General features: G+C 35.6%; 2 protein-coding genes across 2 annotated transcripts in view; one reads left to right on the forward strand and one right to left on the reverse strand.

Moving 5' to 3' along the window:
• The window catches only part of LOC110453012 (ras association domain-containing protein 2-like), a 42,003-nt gene extending 39,447 nt beyond the window's left edge, over window positions 1-2,556 (forward strand). Inside the window, exon 11 of the mRNA XM_021501815.1 lies at window positions 958-2,556. Coding sequence (XP_021357490.1) covers window positions 958-1,018 — 61 coding nt within the window. The 3' untranslated portion in view covers window positions 1,019-2,556. The remainder of the gene's footprint in view (window positions 1-957) is intronic.
• A 5,674-nt stretch (window positions 2,557-8,230) lies between these two features.
• Window positions 8,231-14,881, reverse strand: LOC110453013 (ubiquitin-conjugating enzyme E2 D2-like). The gene is made up of 6 exons (XM_021501817.1): window positions 14,731-14,881; window positions 13,867-13,936; window positions 12,741-12,772; window positions 12,252-12,329; window positions 11,726-11,831; window positions 8,231-10,611 (listed from the first exon to the last, which is right to left on the reverse strand). Exons 1-6 carry the CDS (start codon window positions 14,752-14,754, stop codon window positions 10,418-10,420), a joined length of 504 nt encoding a protein of 167 aa, XP_021357492.1. The 5' UTR covers window positions 14,755-14,881; the 3' UTR covers window positions 8,231-10,417.
• Between the last annotated feature and the right edge of the window lie 1,253 nt (window positions 14,882-16,134).

Here is a 16,134-nt window from a genome sequence, read left to right on the forward strand (position 1 = left end):
ACCACAAGTCCCGCAGTAATCAAGCTTTATATGGAGATACCTAGGTCTTCAACAGAACTACGTGATCATATGACATGTAGGTCCCTGTGTTTAGCTCTATTTCTTTAGTTAGACTTCTTGTTTTACCTTTATTTTCTTCAAAGTGGGAATAATCATATATATATATATATAGGTTCCCCAACAAGTGGTGGTTGGTTATCGTGTTTATCTTACTCAAGTTAGTTAATCTTCAATTTGGATGAAGACACGAGGTTTACTGAGTGTCGTTAACAATTTGAAAACTAACTAACGTGAGTTAGATAAATAGGAGAATCAATCATAACGAGGTCGGGGACCTGTTTCTCCTACAACGTTTAGATATTATATCAAGGTATCTAGGAAACCCAACGTTTCTCTTGGGAACAAATCATTCTTGTTTCCAGTCTGGGAAACAGTTGCAATGCACTATGACGTCACAATTGAAGATGACGTCGCAAGACATTGTTACTCGACGTCATGATTAGAAAATCGATCAATGAAATCACGTCTAGGGTGCCACCCACCAGTGGGTAGCCAAAAATGGTTACCAACTCCTAGCTGGTTTATCCAATGAGTCGAGAGTAAGGAAACTTAAATTGGTTGTGGGAGAAACATGTTTTACAAATATTTTCTAGTTGTGAAATGTTTCGGCTATGAAAAGAATTGTGAATAAGGTTTTGGAGTGTTGCCTGGTTAGCTATGTATAGGACTTAAATTTGGTATAATAGCTTGCTAGCCATGTACAGATTGTTTGTGTTGGGTGTAAAAGCTTATAAAATGTCTAAAAATATCTTTGGGTAAATTCTGTGTTTAAGTACACGCCACATTTTTTAAGAGCAATATTGTACACTTGCAAGATTGAATAATTTTGATGTGGTATAAATTACTTAGAGAAGTATAGATATTCACAAACTAGCATGGCACAATTATTTATTTCAGATTCTCGGTGGCAAAGAAGAGGATCAAAGAGGAACTTGCCAAGATACAAACAAAGATGTGACCATCAGTTGTGATGTAGTGAACACATTAAATTATTGACTTGTTTTTGTGATACTCAACTGCATTATTTGAGAGAGATTTATTTACTCGCACGGCTGCTGTCTACGTCAGTGTTATCCAGTGATTGGTAGCTACATGTACAACGTACCCGCCAACAGTCATACACGGGAACCATCCAACAAGGAATGTAGAAATCTTAGATGATAAAGGCAGTTATATCGATCATAATGGCAATCCTGATAGTATTCATTATTGATTGATTTACCTGTATAAAATGTAATTTACAGGGAGATGTTTAAATGTTTTTAATCTCTATTTGACTAAATTTATCATTTGAGTGATGCCATGTATATGTATGTTAGTACGGGTGTTCGGGACCCACTTGTATGATTTTCTTTTTCTCTGTTTCAATATAAAAACTACAAATCTTTGACTAAGGACTTGAGATGGGGAATTTTATTACTAGAAACATTTAGGAATTCTTATGAAATTGTTTTATAAATCATAGAAATAAAGTCATTTGGTATTTTTTTTCACCATGCTGAAGTATAGCTGATCTTTAACAATTTTATTAATGTTTTTTTTTAATAATTTTTTAGACAATTTTTATTTAGTAATCTCATAATTTACATGTATATTACTCATTTAAAATAACTGTTTCATTACTGAGAGTTAAATTTAAAGAATATGTTAAACTAAATTGATCTCCTTTTAATATACTCAATTTATAATTCACATGTGGTTAAATCTACTGCTGCACTCAAAGTCGTCCTGATTTTCTCTCCAAATATTTTTAATTTGATTGTTTTACATGTTTGAATTTCTTTGTTTCCCAAATTGTGATATGCAAATTTGGCATGTTTTAGAATGATGACGAAAATAAGTTTCAAGTGAAGAGTTTGAATGATATCCAAGTTAGTTTCTTCAGGAAATTTAATAGTGATTAACAAATTATCGTACTCCATTTGTATATGTACATTATTGGTATATTTTGAGCAAGAAGTTGAAACTCCTATGAACTCTGTATGTTATAGCAGAACATAATAATAGATACTAAAGTTATAATCGAATCTCAATTCAAAAATTATTTCAACTTACCTAGGTAAGATGAATCCATGCCTCAATCACTGTGTAAGGGACATAACTCTGTAATCTTCATTGTAGGTTATTACGTTAAGCAGGAAGAACTTGATTTTATAAATACTTTTGTAAATTGGTATTTATGGGTTTGTGCCTTGGTTTTCATCAGACATTCAAGAAACAAAGATGGTTGTGACCAAAGTTAGAAAAAATCTAAATTTTTTAATCAGTAGAACATTTTGTACTTAATACCTACCATGCATATCTTATAGAATTTTTGGATCTTTTGATAACGTTGTTGTCTTCATATTATTTCAGTGAATGTTGTGTGAATGCATTTCAAAGTGATCCACTGTATACCACAAATACTCACGATAACAGTCCACGGCCACAATAACTCCTGATAGACAGTGTAAGACTCGATAACAGTCCACGGCAAAAATAACTCCTGATAGCCAGTCTAAGCCTCAATAACAGTCCACGGCAAAAATAACTCCTGATAGCAAGTGTAAGTCTCAATAACAGTCTACGGCCACAATAACTGGCCACGGCCACAATAACCCCTGATAGACAGTGTCAGTCTCGATAACAGTACACGGCCACAATAACCCCTGATAGACAGTGAAAGTCTCAATAACAGTCCACAGCCACAATAACTTCAGATAACAGACCACAGCCACAATAACTTCAGATAACATTCCACGGCCACAATATCTCCTGATAACAGTCTACGGCCACAATAACTGTCCAGGACCCCAATAACTACTGATAGACAGTGTAATTCTCAATAACAGTCCACGGCAACAATAACTCCTGATAGCAAGTGTAAGTCTCAATAACAGTCCACAGCCACAATAACTCCTGACAACAGTCCACGGCCACCATAACTCCTGATAACAGTTCACGGCCACAATAACTGTCCAGGACCCCAATAACTACTGATAACAGTCCACGGCCACAATAACTCCTGATAACAGTCCAAGGCCACAATAACTCCAGATAACAGTCCACGGCCACAATAACAGTCCACGGCCACAATAACTCCTGATAACAGTCCAAGGCCACAATAACTCCTGATAACAGTCCACGGCCACAATAACTTCAGATAACAGTCCACGGCCACAATAACTCCTGATAACAGTCCACGGCCTCAATAACTCCTGATAACAGTCCTCGGCCACAATAACTCCTGATAACAGTCCACGGCCACATTAACTCCTGATAACAGACCACGGCCACAATAACTCCTGATAACAGTCCAAGGCCACAATAACGCCTGATAACAGTCCACGGCCACAATAACTTCTGATAACAGTCCACGGCCACAATAACTCCCGATAACAGTCCACGGCCACAATTACTCCTGATAACAGTCCACGGCCACATTAACTCCTGATAACAGTCCACGGCCACAATAACTCCTGATAACAGTCCTCGGCCACAATAACTCCTGATAACAGTCCACGGCCACAATAACTCCTGATAGACAGTGTAATTACTTCTAGCGTTGAAATATACTTTAGTGAACTTGACTTAAAGCCACAATTACTCCGGATAGATAGTGTAACTACTTCCAGCATTGAATGAACTATACTGAAGTTCACTATTGTAGTTAAACAGTGTATAACCTGTACTAGAGTTCACTAGAGAAAACTTCTATATCCAGATACGTATACAATGGAGGTGGACAAGTTGATGAGAAAATACATATAACTTTTAGGTTATCTGTATGAAAAGCAATATTTTACAAGAAAAGTCTTCCACAGGAGATTGCCTGTAGCCTAAAATTGTTGTTTGTCATGTGACAGGTCCTTTAAAATCTATGTGTAGATAATGTAACTAAACATGGTTTGTAAGTTAACTACATGTACAATTTTACAAACAAATCTAGAAATATTACAGAAACCAAAATAGAAATATTACAGAAACCAAAATAGAAAAATGGTGCTCCAAGAAATCCAATTTTATTGCAACATAAGGCAGTGTACTACTTATTTGTAAAATATAACAGGTGTGTAGAATTTGAAGAAAATAACAGGTGTGTACTAGTTGTAGGAAAATAACAGGTGTGTACTAGTTGTAGGAAAATAACAGGTTTGTACAAGTTGTAAGAAAATAACAGGTGTGTACTAAATGTAAAGTGTTGAAGGTATGTACTACTTGTTGGAAAATAATGTGTGTTATTATAAAACCCATCGCACTCCACTGTTGTTGTTGTTTCCTGTTGAAGTTTTTATTTTTTACTTGTGTAAGTTTAGATGTGAATGGTCGTCACTGAAAGTTATGTTTGTGTGCCATATTCATTGTAGTTGTAGATCAAATGTGTTTTATCCAGTTATATTTAACAATTTGTTTTGCTTTAGATGTACATAATATTGGCACAAGTGCTTAACGAACTGTTACCAAGTTAAACATTGATTTTGTAAAGCCCATGATTATAATATATTTTTATTAAGGAAATTGCATTGTTGTTTAAGCTCGTGTGACTTTATAGATATGTTTTTGCTAAATATTTTAAATGATCTTGTTTCATGGCTCTCTAAAAGAACTAGGAATATATTATAATCCTGCTGTTCTCAACCCTCCAGCATATTTTCATGCCATCCAAGTGTACCCCTCACCACCCCAGATATCCATAGAATGCCTTTAACCCTCACCAACCAAAGTGTAAGCCTCCCCCTCTGCTCCTTACCTACCCCCTCAAAGTGTACCCCTCACCCTCCCTGTCCGTTACTACCCCTCACCCTCCCTGTCCGTTACTACCCCTTTTACCCCCCTTCTCCGTACCTACCCCCTGCTCCGTACCTACCCCCTCCAAGTGTACCCCTCTTACCCCCCTGCTCCGTACCTACCCCCTCTAAGCATTGCCTGCTGTGTATGAAGTCTACATTCCATGGACCAGATAAAGATTTTTTTTGAGAATTAAATGCCAGATTTGTTTGAAAATATCTTGATGTTACATTAATCATTCAACATTATCAATCATTTGTAATTATTATATTGAATAATGACATTGTGTTTTTACATCAATTACCCATCAATTATTACATTGTATACAATATCCATTTGTTCACTCACCTTCCTCTCGCATGCCTACCATTCATAAACAAACGGTTTATTTGTGTGCAATACTGAGTTATGAATCAAATATTGTCACCACAGTGAAACAAAGCAGATACTTTCTCATAATTTAACTGATTTCAAAATGAGAAAGATACATTTTAACAGTTTTATTTACACACATTTTGATTGAGAAGTATGTGGATTTGATTTGAATTGAGTATTGACTAACCTGACTAATGTATGACAGGTTTTGTTTTAAATTGATACTTTTTATCTTCATGTATTTCAAGACATTATGTTCCATGTGTTCAAGGTTCAGATTCGGTGTGTTCCATCTGTGTATGCTAGGTGAGCAAAGACAGGTGGCATACATATTGGATACCGTGAGAAGCTGGTCTATGTGCCCGGATGTATAACAACACTGTTGTGAGTTGATCAGGGTACAGCCACATTGTCAGTGACAGAGATACAACTACATGTACGTATACCTGGCATGCGTCTTATGTACACCAGTTCATATTCACCTCCCCCATTCTGGTAATGATACCATGCTGCAATAAATCGAATTAAACAATTAACTTGTTTTATGTTATATCACTTTTCGTGCTTCTGTAACAATGTATGTCTATAGTTATAAGGTATCCAGGTAATACACTGTCTCTCTAAACAATAACCTGTTAAGTTTTATAGCAAGCAAGCTAACAGGGTAAAATATCCCTACTCTGCACCTTACAAATCTTTGTTGCGAGAGCTGAAGTTGCATTAGACCACAGAGATCATGAACAAAATCGAGGTTATTCCTTTGAGAACACAAACTTTAGCAAGTCTGATAATCCTCAATCCCATCATGCAATACTGCCGTTCCGGATTGATCGTTTCCAAACTCCGAACGGTAAATGTTTTGTATACGTGACAAAAGCCGTTTCCTCTCGGGTACAGCAGTTGACCTGACCAAATGCACTATGTATTTAAGGGTTGAGGCTAATTTTACTTTTTTGCGAAATGCATCAAACACATGTATAAGGATTCTTTATCGATTTGATATTTTCTTGAACTGATTATAAGTATTCAAATTCCCTATCACTTGTTAGCTTACCTGGCCCGAAGGGCCAAGTGAGCTAATGCTGTGGAGCGGCGTCTGTCCTCCGTCCGCCGTCCGTCGTCAGCTTTTAAGTTTAAACAACTTCTTCTCAGTAACCAAAAGGGCTAGGGTAATGATATTTGGCCAGAAGCATGCTGGGATGAAGGGCTACCAAGTTTGTTCAAATAAATGACCTTCAACCATTTTCAAGATCACGGGTCAAATATGTTAAAATCTTTTAACAACTTCTTCTGAATAACCAAGAGGCCTAGGGTGATGATATTTGACCAGAAACATGCTGGGATAAAGGGCTACCAAGTTTGTTCAAATAAATGACCTTGATTTATATTCAAGGTCACTGGGGTCAAATATGTTTAAAATCTTTAAAAGGCTTCTGCTGAATAACCGAGAGGCCTAGGGTGATGATATTTGGCCAGTAACATGCTGGGACGAAGGGCTACCAAGTTTGTTCAAATAAATGACCTTGACTTATATTCAAGGTCACAGGGGTCAAATATGTTTAAAACCTTTAAACGACTTCTTCTGAATAACCGAGAGGCTGGGATGAAAGGCTACCAAGTTTGTTCAAATGAATGACCTTTGCCCATTTTTTCTGAATTACTTTAAACTTTAAGTCAAAACACTGATATTTTGCCTGTAGCTTTATTTTAGTCCTCTTTTAAGGTTACAATTGTGAGATTAATACCAGGTGAGCGATGCGCCAGGCCCATTGGGCCTCTTGTAATTATATATTTTCGCAAATACAATTATAATTGTGATAAAATGTTGAATTACGATCATATAAGTGTAATTAATTTACAATCAATTTTAAGTGTACAAATAATGAACTCCCAATAGTATGCATAAAAGCACAACGTATAACGTTTTACAATTTACCGACAATCTGTTCCTCTGTCATGACGAACCGATTAGTCGGCAACTGAGTGTCTATGATCAAAGAAAATAGTAAAATTAGCCTCAACCCTAAAATATATAGTGCATTTGGTCCAAACTACACCATGTACTGTATACACATTGGGTCAGTCCCACTGCTGTACCCGAGGGGGTACGGCTTTTTTCACGTACACAAACCAGGTAGCAGCCCGAACTTAAAAAATAAAAAATACCGTTCGGAGTTTGGATACGATCAATCAGGAATGGCTGTAAGCCAAGTATGACTCAAGTCCTGTGGGTATTCTGAAAAGTCTTTTAATTATTTTTACACATTTGACTTTTGTGACGTTGAACATCTCGTCATTGTCCTCCATGATAAAATACCAAATATGACTTGAAGCCTCAATAATTTAAGTCGTTTTATCACATTTGACTCTTATAAACTTAGGTGGAACAAGGTATTTCTTCCAGTTAGACACCCCAAATATGACGCTATGCTTCTTGATTTAAGCACATTTGACAACAGTGATACTTAAGAGTGGGTCAAGGTCATTCTTTTTAACAAATTTGTTAGTCCTTCACCCAAGCATGCCACATACCAAACATGACTAGGTCTCATGGTGAATAAGAAGTACATAGTTTAAGGGCTTTTGCATTTTTTAGTAGGCCAAAATCATTCATTTAAACAACATTGAGAATACTTTATAGTGGCTTGTTACAGACCTATCAATATCATGACCGTAATTCAAAACTTGTGAATTTTGTTATTTTTCCGTGTTTCAAACTAGAGGAAACGGGACCTTCTCGACCATTAGTCCCTCGTACAATCGTGCAAGTTTAGTAAGTGTTTAATTTTCAGTTAATCAATGCAACACAAATTATTCATGTTTTAAGTATGTTTATTTGTAGGAGAAATAATAGTAACAACAAGTAACATTCTGAATATAAGTACATTAATATGCAAAATAACAAAACATGTGATTATAAAAATAAATACTCTCGGATACATCACAGATTTATACATGCTAGCCTGTTATTATCATACAACACAAAATGCAATACAGGAAGCGCCCTGATCAATTCCATGTTTTGTTCTTGTTTTGAATAGTTTATAACCCTCGCATACTTGATTGTATGTAGCATATCAATGATGGATCACAAACGTATTTCGGCGTATAAGATCACGTGACATTGGTCCACACCATAAATAAAGTCACTCGGCACAACATCATAACGGCGATGCAAACACCAAAATCTGGTCAGTTTAAGCACGGAATTAGATTAGTTATCTAAGTCCGTGGTTTAAGAGTTTATTTCCTAGGTTTGGATGCTTTCTATTTTTGGATCCGTCGTCTTACAATGGTTTAATTAGACTTTCGTCGTTCTAGCGATTATTTGACCTCACATGCATGGTGTCTGACTTTGCTAGTTCACTTTTTGTTCCCTAGGTTGGTCTTAACCTTTAAGCTGGAATTCATTTGGCAGGGTTCAAATTAAGTACTAATCTTAAAATAAGTATCTGTTTTTACAGGCACATTTCCCATGTTTTGTATTTCGATGTATGTTTCGGAACATATCTTCAATCTTTTGACTTTTATTATACAATATATATGGAGTAAACTGTTTATTAATATCAAAATACATTTGTGTTATTATACAATATATAACTAGCATATGTATGCATATAAGTACAGTACATAACGTTATATATCTTTATATATGAAACCATAAGGTAGTATACACATATTGTAGTAATAAACATTTATACAAAAACCTACAAAGCAATTCCGCGTCAATTAAACGTTAAATAAATTACAAAGTAATAGTAAAAATAAGGAAGATGAAACCTGGTAGAAGCTACGTATACATGTAAAGTTCAATTAAAATTTTGACGAGGCAGATTTACATGTTTCTTAAATCCTCTGATCCATCACGTAATTTATGTAATAATTAAAGCGTCATTTTGAAAAGTAAATACTGTTTACACTAAAAGGAATAATACTGACAGAAGCCGTCTATATAGATCAATATAAGTATACTAAAAATATCACATAATGACTTGATATAAACAAGAACTTCATGACTTGTAAGCATAAACGTAAAATAATAATCTATCGAAAGAATAAATAAATAAAACATTAATAAAAATAAACTGACCTAGTGGGCACCAGATAGACTACATATATATTTTACAGCCATTACTTTCCCATTTATATATAAATAACGTGAATGATTAAATGGATGCCTCTTGAATACCATACCATATATTGTATATTTGTCTCCCATAGTGTCTCAAGTACACACGGAATGAACATGTAGTTAATTTACAAAGTTACAGCAATCCCGGTTGGGAATGAATCATAGGTCATCTCATTTTGATTCTTCAACTGTTCTGCTTTCAAAATCAGGTCCCTTTTCCGTTACTGTTGAGTTTCGGTTTAACATGTGACAATTTAACATGAAAACTTTATTGTAAACATTGCATGGTTAGATGTTTAGAGTATGAACTGATGTAAGAACCACATGCGGCGCGAGCCATTGTTATTTATTCAACAAGTGTTTTGTTTGAAACCACGCGACTTTGGCAAAATTCGTTGTTTATCAATATGAAGAGTTAATGTAGCAACAAACCTGTTTTGTCGACAAAATTCATACGTTTTTACTTGCTTGATTTGACTGAATCTGACCAGTTATTAGTAGATATTGACTCTAACGAACTTTTAGTGTTAATGGACAATGGTAAAGATCCAATAATGCTAACACTCCAGATAAACAACCGTGTTCAGCTTTATAACTACACACATACTCCTACGTCACACAATAACACCTTCATAGCAGTTATCTTTTTATCATAAAAATTGTAGGTTTTATATCCTCAACACTTTACATTATGTTGATACCGTACTTAAACTGGTTGGATTTAGCAGTTTTATTACAAATCAATATAAAAAGTAAGTTGTAAAAAGTTAAAAGTACGTTGCCGTCTTGGTCGTTATTTCTTAGTTATTACACATATGGAAACCAACATTGCTTACACACAGAACAGACTCCACATTGTATCACATCGATAAGTGAAGTCGTGTATTTGCCTCATCTGAAATGCACTGTACACCAAAAATAACGTTCTGTAAATATAAAGGTTAATGATAAAAGAAAACATCCGATTGAGCAAAATGTTAAAAAGATTGTGTAATATAATCTTAAAAGCGACCATAAAAAGACGATAAATCCGCCTGAATTTTATCCATCATAAAACTGATTTAATAACATTGTCTGAGGACGTTACAACGCCTCAGTAACTGCTGGTACTGTAACTGGCCGGCATTCCTGTGTCGTCCTGATCGCGTATGTGCGTGTCCACTCCGTGGCTATCCTCACGAACTCCTCCTGGTTATTGAGGTACATGTTGGCGACATCCTGGTCAGCAGGGTTCTCTATGTTTGGTGTGTGCATCAGGGACGAGATAGCCATTAGGACTACAGACACAAAGGTATGTGTAATAAAGGAATACATATACATGTATATATATAACAAAAAGTACAAACATTGCTACAGTTGTGTGCTCACATTTCAACAGTAAATATGTATTAGAAACAAGAAAGATACGCCACTTCATTGATTTTCATTCGATAAGACCTGTACTATTTTCCTTGGTTTGGCTTTAGTTTTGAAATGCACATGTTCATCTTGTACTGCAGGACATAAACCGTACAACGTGACGTAAGCAATGTTATATACACACGACTTATTCGAAGGAAGTTTATTCCAAACTCGTTTGCTAAAATGGGCATAGGTTAATTTCCAGTAGATTCTTGAATAAAAATAATAGATACTTCCCGTAGTTTATACCTCATTATAGTTATATCTCTCTGTAGTATTTGGATACTTAATTATGTACAGTAGTTGGATTACACGGCATTCAGCGGAAGCACGAAAGCTACACTACTAAAAACACGATTGATATTGAACAAAAAATAAATGATGGACTACATTTCTTCACAGAATGACGGCAAGAACAACAACTTTGTGTTGAATGCGGATTTTCTGATCTTTTGTGCAGATTAGCAGTCTGGCACCACTACCGGTCACATTATCCTGATAACAGGCTAGCAAGAGTTGAATAGCGAGACGCCCAAAAAGTCGGAATAGTTTAGTATAATTATTAGGGGTAAAACATTATATGATTTCAAACTATGATGTGCCAATATCTGCTAAATGTGTAATCCTAGACTTGTATTGTGTCTCCGATCAAGGGTGACCCACAGGAACCTGAGAATTTGTTACAGCTATATTTTTGGACCTAAACTAAGGTGGTTTTTTTTTACATTTTATTTGGGGGGGGGGGGGGGGTTGAAAATGACATAACAAATTCTCAGGTCCCTGTGAGGTGATCCACATACTTGCCCGGAAGCCTGGGGTACATTATGATGGATGTTAGTTGTAGTACAGGAACGTCTAGTTCAGTATACGATTGTTTTGTCGGAGGATTTTAGACGATATATTTTGTTTTAGTGTCTCCTTAACCATATGTACTGCCGTTGTGGTGCATTACTTTGCAGAGAAACTGGCGTATCAGTCTAAACTACTTACTGTAACCAATGGAAAACGACGGCTTCCACTCCGTTTGTAGAAAATCCATACAAATCTTGCCATCTTTCTCCACGTTTGGATGAAATATCTCTGTACCGAACTTAATCTAGTCGAAAAAAGAACATATGACACGATTTAACCAAAGTCTCTGAAGGCTTACATTGCAGGGGGTTAGTACCTTGGGGCTAGGATGAAGCTGCATTTACGTCTGAATGAATATTTATGATAATAATAGAATCATTTATTTTCTTTTTTAGAATAACCCTCTACATTACAGAGGATTTCAATACATTTATAGATAAGAGAATATCTACAACAATGACAGCTTACGGTAAAGGATTTAATAACCTCACTTGTATTTAGACAGTATCATTTGGTTGAAATGCGGATCTGTGAATGTGTCCAACCAAAGAATATTCAAGTGTGGGGAAAAACGTAACGTAAATCATAAAAATGAAAAAATATGAACAAAGAGTTACACGCAGACCCTTGAATACGTACAAGACCAGAAGAATGTCCTACTCACCTTAGGTGCTTTGAAGGGATAATCTGTTGTAAATGTGATTTGCAAACAAAACGTTCCTCCGGCATACGGGCTATTTTCCTTTAAACATAGCATATTAATCTTTAAAATAACTGGCATTCCGTTACAGAGAGGTTCCACACATATCCGGACACTATACCTACAACGTTATTGTTCACTTTATTCTATGATTGTATATTTTCATACAATTACTGTTCTTCATTTTATTTCTTATTCAATTTACACACGAACTTAAATTATTTTTTAAGCATACGTTTTTTCATAGTCGTTGTGTGCTTAGCATTATAAGCATAGTGTAGATCTAGACACAATTGATGCTAACTTTAATACATCTGCCATTATGAGAATGGTCCAATGTTTCAAGTATATTGCAATAAACATTGTACGTATACAGTACAATCATATATCCTCTTTCTAACCATGTTATACCACTGACTGACCTTACCTGTTTCAGGTTCTATTACTACTTACCGGGCCTGGTATGGCTGCTTGCCAGTGTAACACTGCAAAAACGATTACATACTTTAATAAAAAAAAAATAAAAAAAAATCTAAGAATATCAAAAATCTATATTAAATGTGAATACATGTAATATTGAAATCTGAACTCAAAACCACGACTGGAACAGAAGAAAACCAGCAAAGGAATGACAAAAATGAAAGGAAAGAATCAGGTATATATGTACCTTATTTAGTGATGTAACAATAAAAACGTGTTCAGGACCCAGGAAAAAAACCCAGCTGAAACTTCAATGCTTACAGAATATACCAGTTTTTGTATATTTAAATGAAAACTTCATGACCATATATATAAAAAAAATATCCAGAAAATACAAGGGATCGCATTTTATACCTGTCTAGCAAAGGGACGTGCGTAGAAAAATATGAAAACTTTAAACCTACTAGTAACAAGGAAAAAGATCAAAGTATCCGAATAATGATAATGGACATTGGGCAGCAGACATCCTAGAACTACATAGGCTTCACAGGTGAAGTGGACCTCGATATATCCGATGTCAGCAGTTTCGATGACACACACAACACAAGTTTCAGAATATTATTTTGGCTCTTAGTACCATTGATCGGTCTTAAAGGGACGAAATGGACACAGGGAGCTCTAAAATGTTTACTTTTGTTTGGTGGGCAGCACTTTTTGTTTTGATTGGTTCTTCACTACATATTTGAAGTTGCTAACTCTGCTGGTGTTATCATTTCCCTTTGTTGGCAGTAACCTTGGAGATGATTTTCTGATACAGTTTATATGAACATCTACTATTAGAATGCATCCTATTTCATTTATAACATTCAAGAAAGTTTTTACATGTATAGACTCTTTTCCCTGTTTGCTATATTTCTGCATTTGATTTGGAACTCCTTAAACATTGGATTTATTGTATTTTCGTTCTAACTGGGACTGTTCTAAACTTCCACTGTTCACCAGTGTGAATGGACCGGTCCAAGGAAAAGCCTAGATTTGTATATGTTCACCAGAAATATACATATCTGAGCGACAAAGGTAAATCACAGCTACTATTAAATGCCAGCAATCAATGGCGCTTTGTTAGTAGACTATTTGTGAATTTAAATTGAGTACTCACTGTCATCCTCCAGTGGACCAGCCGACAGACCGTACTCGTCAGGAATGTCTCGGTACAAATCTTGTAGTTGCTGGAATTGGAGCAAATCTAGACGTTAGTAAATGGTACATGTATCACATGGCTGAAGTATTAGTGTCTACATGGCATTTGGCATAGCATGACAGTTAAGTTCAAGCACGAGTTTAGGGCAATAACATGTATACCTACATCAGGCAGAAGCTGAGGATGTCCATTGACTATGATGATTTGGGAACTAGATCCAGCGAGCCCTGGTATATTCAAAGATCTTTATTAAACCTTTCCTTACTGTGGACAGAAACCCTATACTTTACGGCTGTATGAAACCGATCTCCAATATAGTTATTAGCTTTTAGTCTCTATATGAACATAGTGGTTAAAACCACAAAAGTAAGTATTAACGATGATATGGCCATTTAGACATTCCTGGAAGTGCATGTTGTTGGACAGAGATAGTATTACATTACATACGCAGACAACAGATGCAATGTCCCCGTCTGGTTCTAGTTATACTACATCCGTATGACGAGTGCTCCTGTCAGACATATTATACTGTACACGTGTAAGCGTATTTCTTGTAAATGACCATTAAAGCATCAATGTTAACAAATGTTTTATTACATACCGACATAATAACATAAACTGTTGTCTATTTAAATGGAGTCAGTTATATGGTTATTGACTTAAACCCAAACAGCTGGCCCTGTGCTCAGTGCTAAATTTACCTGTACCGGTAGGTGCGTAGAAGACACTAGTGTGTATATACCAACGTTGTGGCATGTTTGTTGTTCATAATTATGCGGTCACCTGTGCCAAACAATAAACAATATTCCTCTGTTAACTTACCTTCGTGATCAACTTTAATGCCATAGTTATTTTCCGAATTAAACCTCAGTAATCTTTAGTTTCACCTATCTTCCTCTCTTTTGATCGTATCAACACACACACTATGTACCTACATTTTTGTTTACAATAGAAAGTGTGAGTCGATTTTTCACCGGACTTACAAGGGAGACTATGCTGGAAGACAGGTGAGAAAGAGAGTAAGGTGGGCGACTACCATAAATATAGATTTCCTGTATCATCTTTTGTACCACGTACGTGGTGCTTGATACTCTCAAAGACTACTTGTGTTCATTTCAAAGCCGGTCGCAGGGACTAAGCGTATAGCATTGGCACATTATGATTGGAACCATGTAAATTTCGTCGTTGTGGGATTTTGTTTCGGTTCCTGCATTTTTTCGCCTCAGTTCCTATTGTTCTGCTGTTTCTGCGATTCTTCTTCTTTGGTATCTCACCAGTTCCTTTTGTGTTGGCGTTTTCTAGGCTCTTGCTGTTTTTGTATCTCCTCTGTTTACGTTGTTTTGGCGTCTTTTCGGTCCCTATTATTTTGCTCTTTCCTCGGTTCCTTTCTAATGTCCTTTGGTATGATATTTTTTTAAAAGATTGTCGATTTGTGATAACGGTTTGTATATGAGTTACATGTAGTGCTGACGAAATGGCATCTTAGTTCTATTTTACACATCACAGATGCTCTTGTAAGGGTTTCACAAAAATGTTCCAGAAGTGGTTAGATTAATCTTTCAGCTGCAACATTTCTTTATGTGAATGGGCAGACGGAGATTGTGATGTACACAAAACCCCATTTTATTTCGCACATCTTACTTTATTTAAAAGTTCACAACCTACGAAGTATGAATATAAAATTGCCGTGGGTGTCAAGGGGGAAATGGAACTAAAATATTCACGCCACGGTTACATGTAGCATCAGTAATAAACAATGCCAATGTCTTTTAATAGTTGTTCATAATCCATAATGATATACATGTAATTTTACAAATCGTAGTATAATAAGTAGAAATGTTCAAAATTGAAGGAATTTTGAATTAGCTTAATCCAACTGGGAAGATTTGTTTACTGGTAAAGATGTAAACGAGTCATGGACCACTTTTTGTAATATATTTATGATGGTACTTGATGAAGTTGCCCAAGTAAAAGAGGTTCGCATTAAACAAAGAACAGAACCATGGATGTCTGCTGACATTTTGGATCTTATCAAGCAGAGAGATTTATTTTTAAAAACTCAGGTAAAACTGAAGATTACAAAACTCTCTGATATCACAGAAATTCAGTTCAAAGGAATTGTAAAATAGCCAAGGTTGATTATTTTAATGAACAAATATCTGAAAAAATCAATGGAAAAGATTTAAAAAACTTGGCTATGAAAATGATACAAAATCCGGTGCAAAA

This window comes from Mizuhopecten yessoensis, unplaced genomic scaffold (assembly GCF_002113885.1).
Source record: "Mizuhopecten yessoensis strain PY_sf001 unplaced genomic scaffold, ASM211388v2 scaffold7055, whole genome shotgun sequence".
In the NCBI taxonomy this organism is placed as follows: Eukaryota; Metazoa; Mollusca; class Bivalvia; order Pectinida; family Pectinidae; genus Mizuhopecten; species Mizuhopecten yessoensis.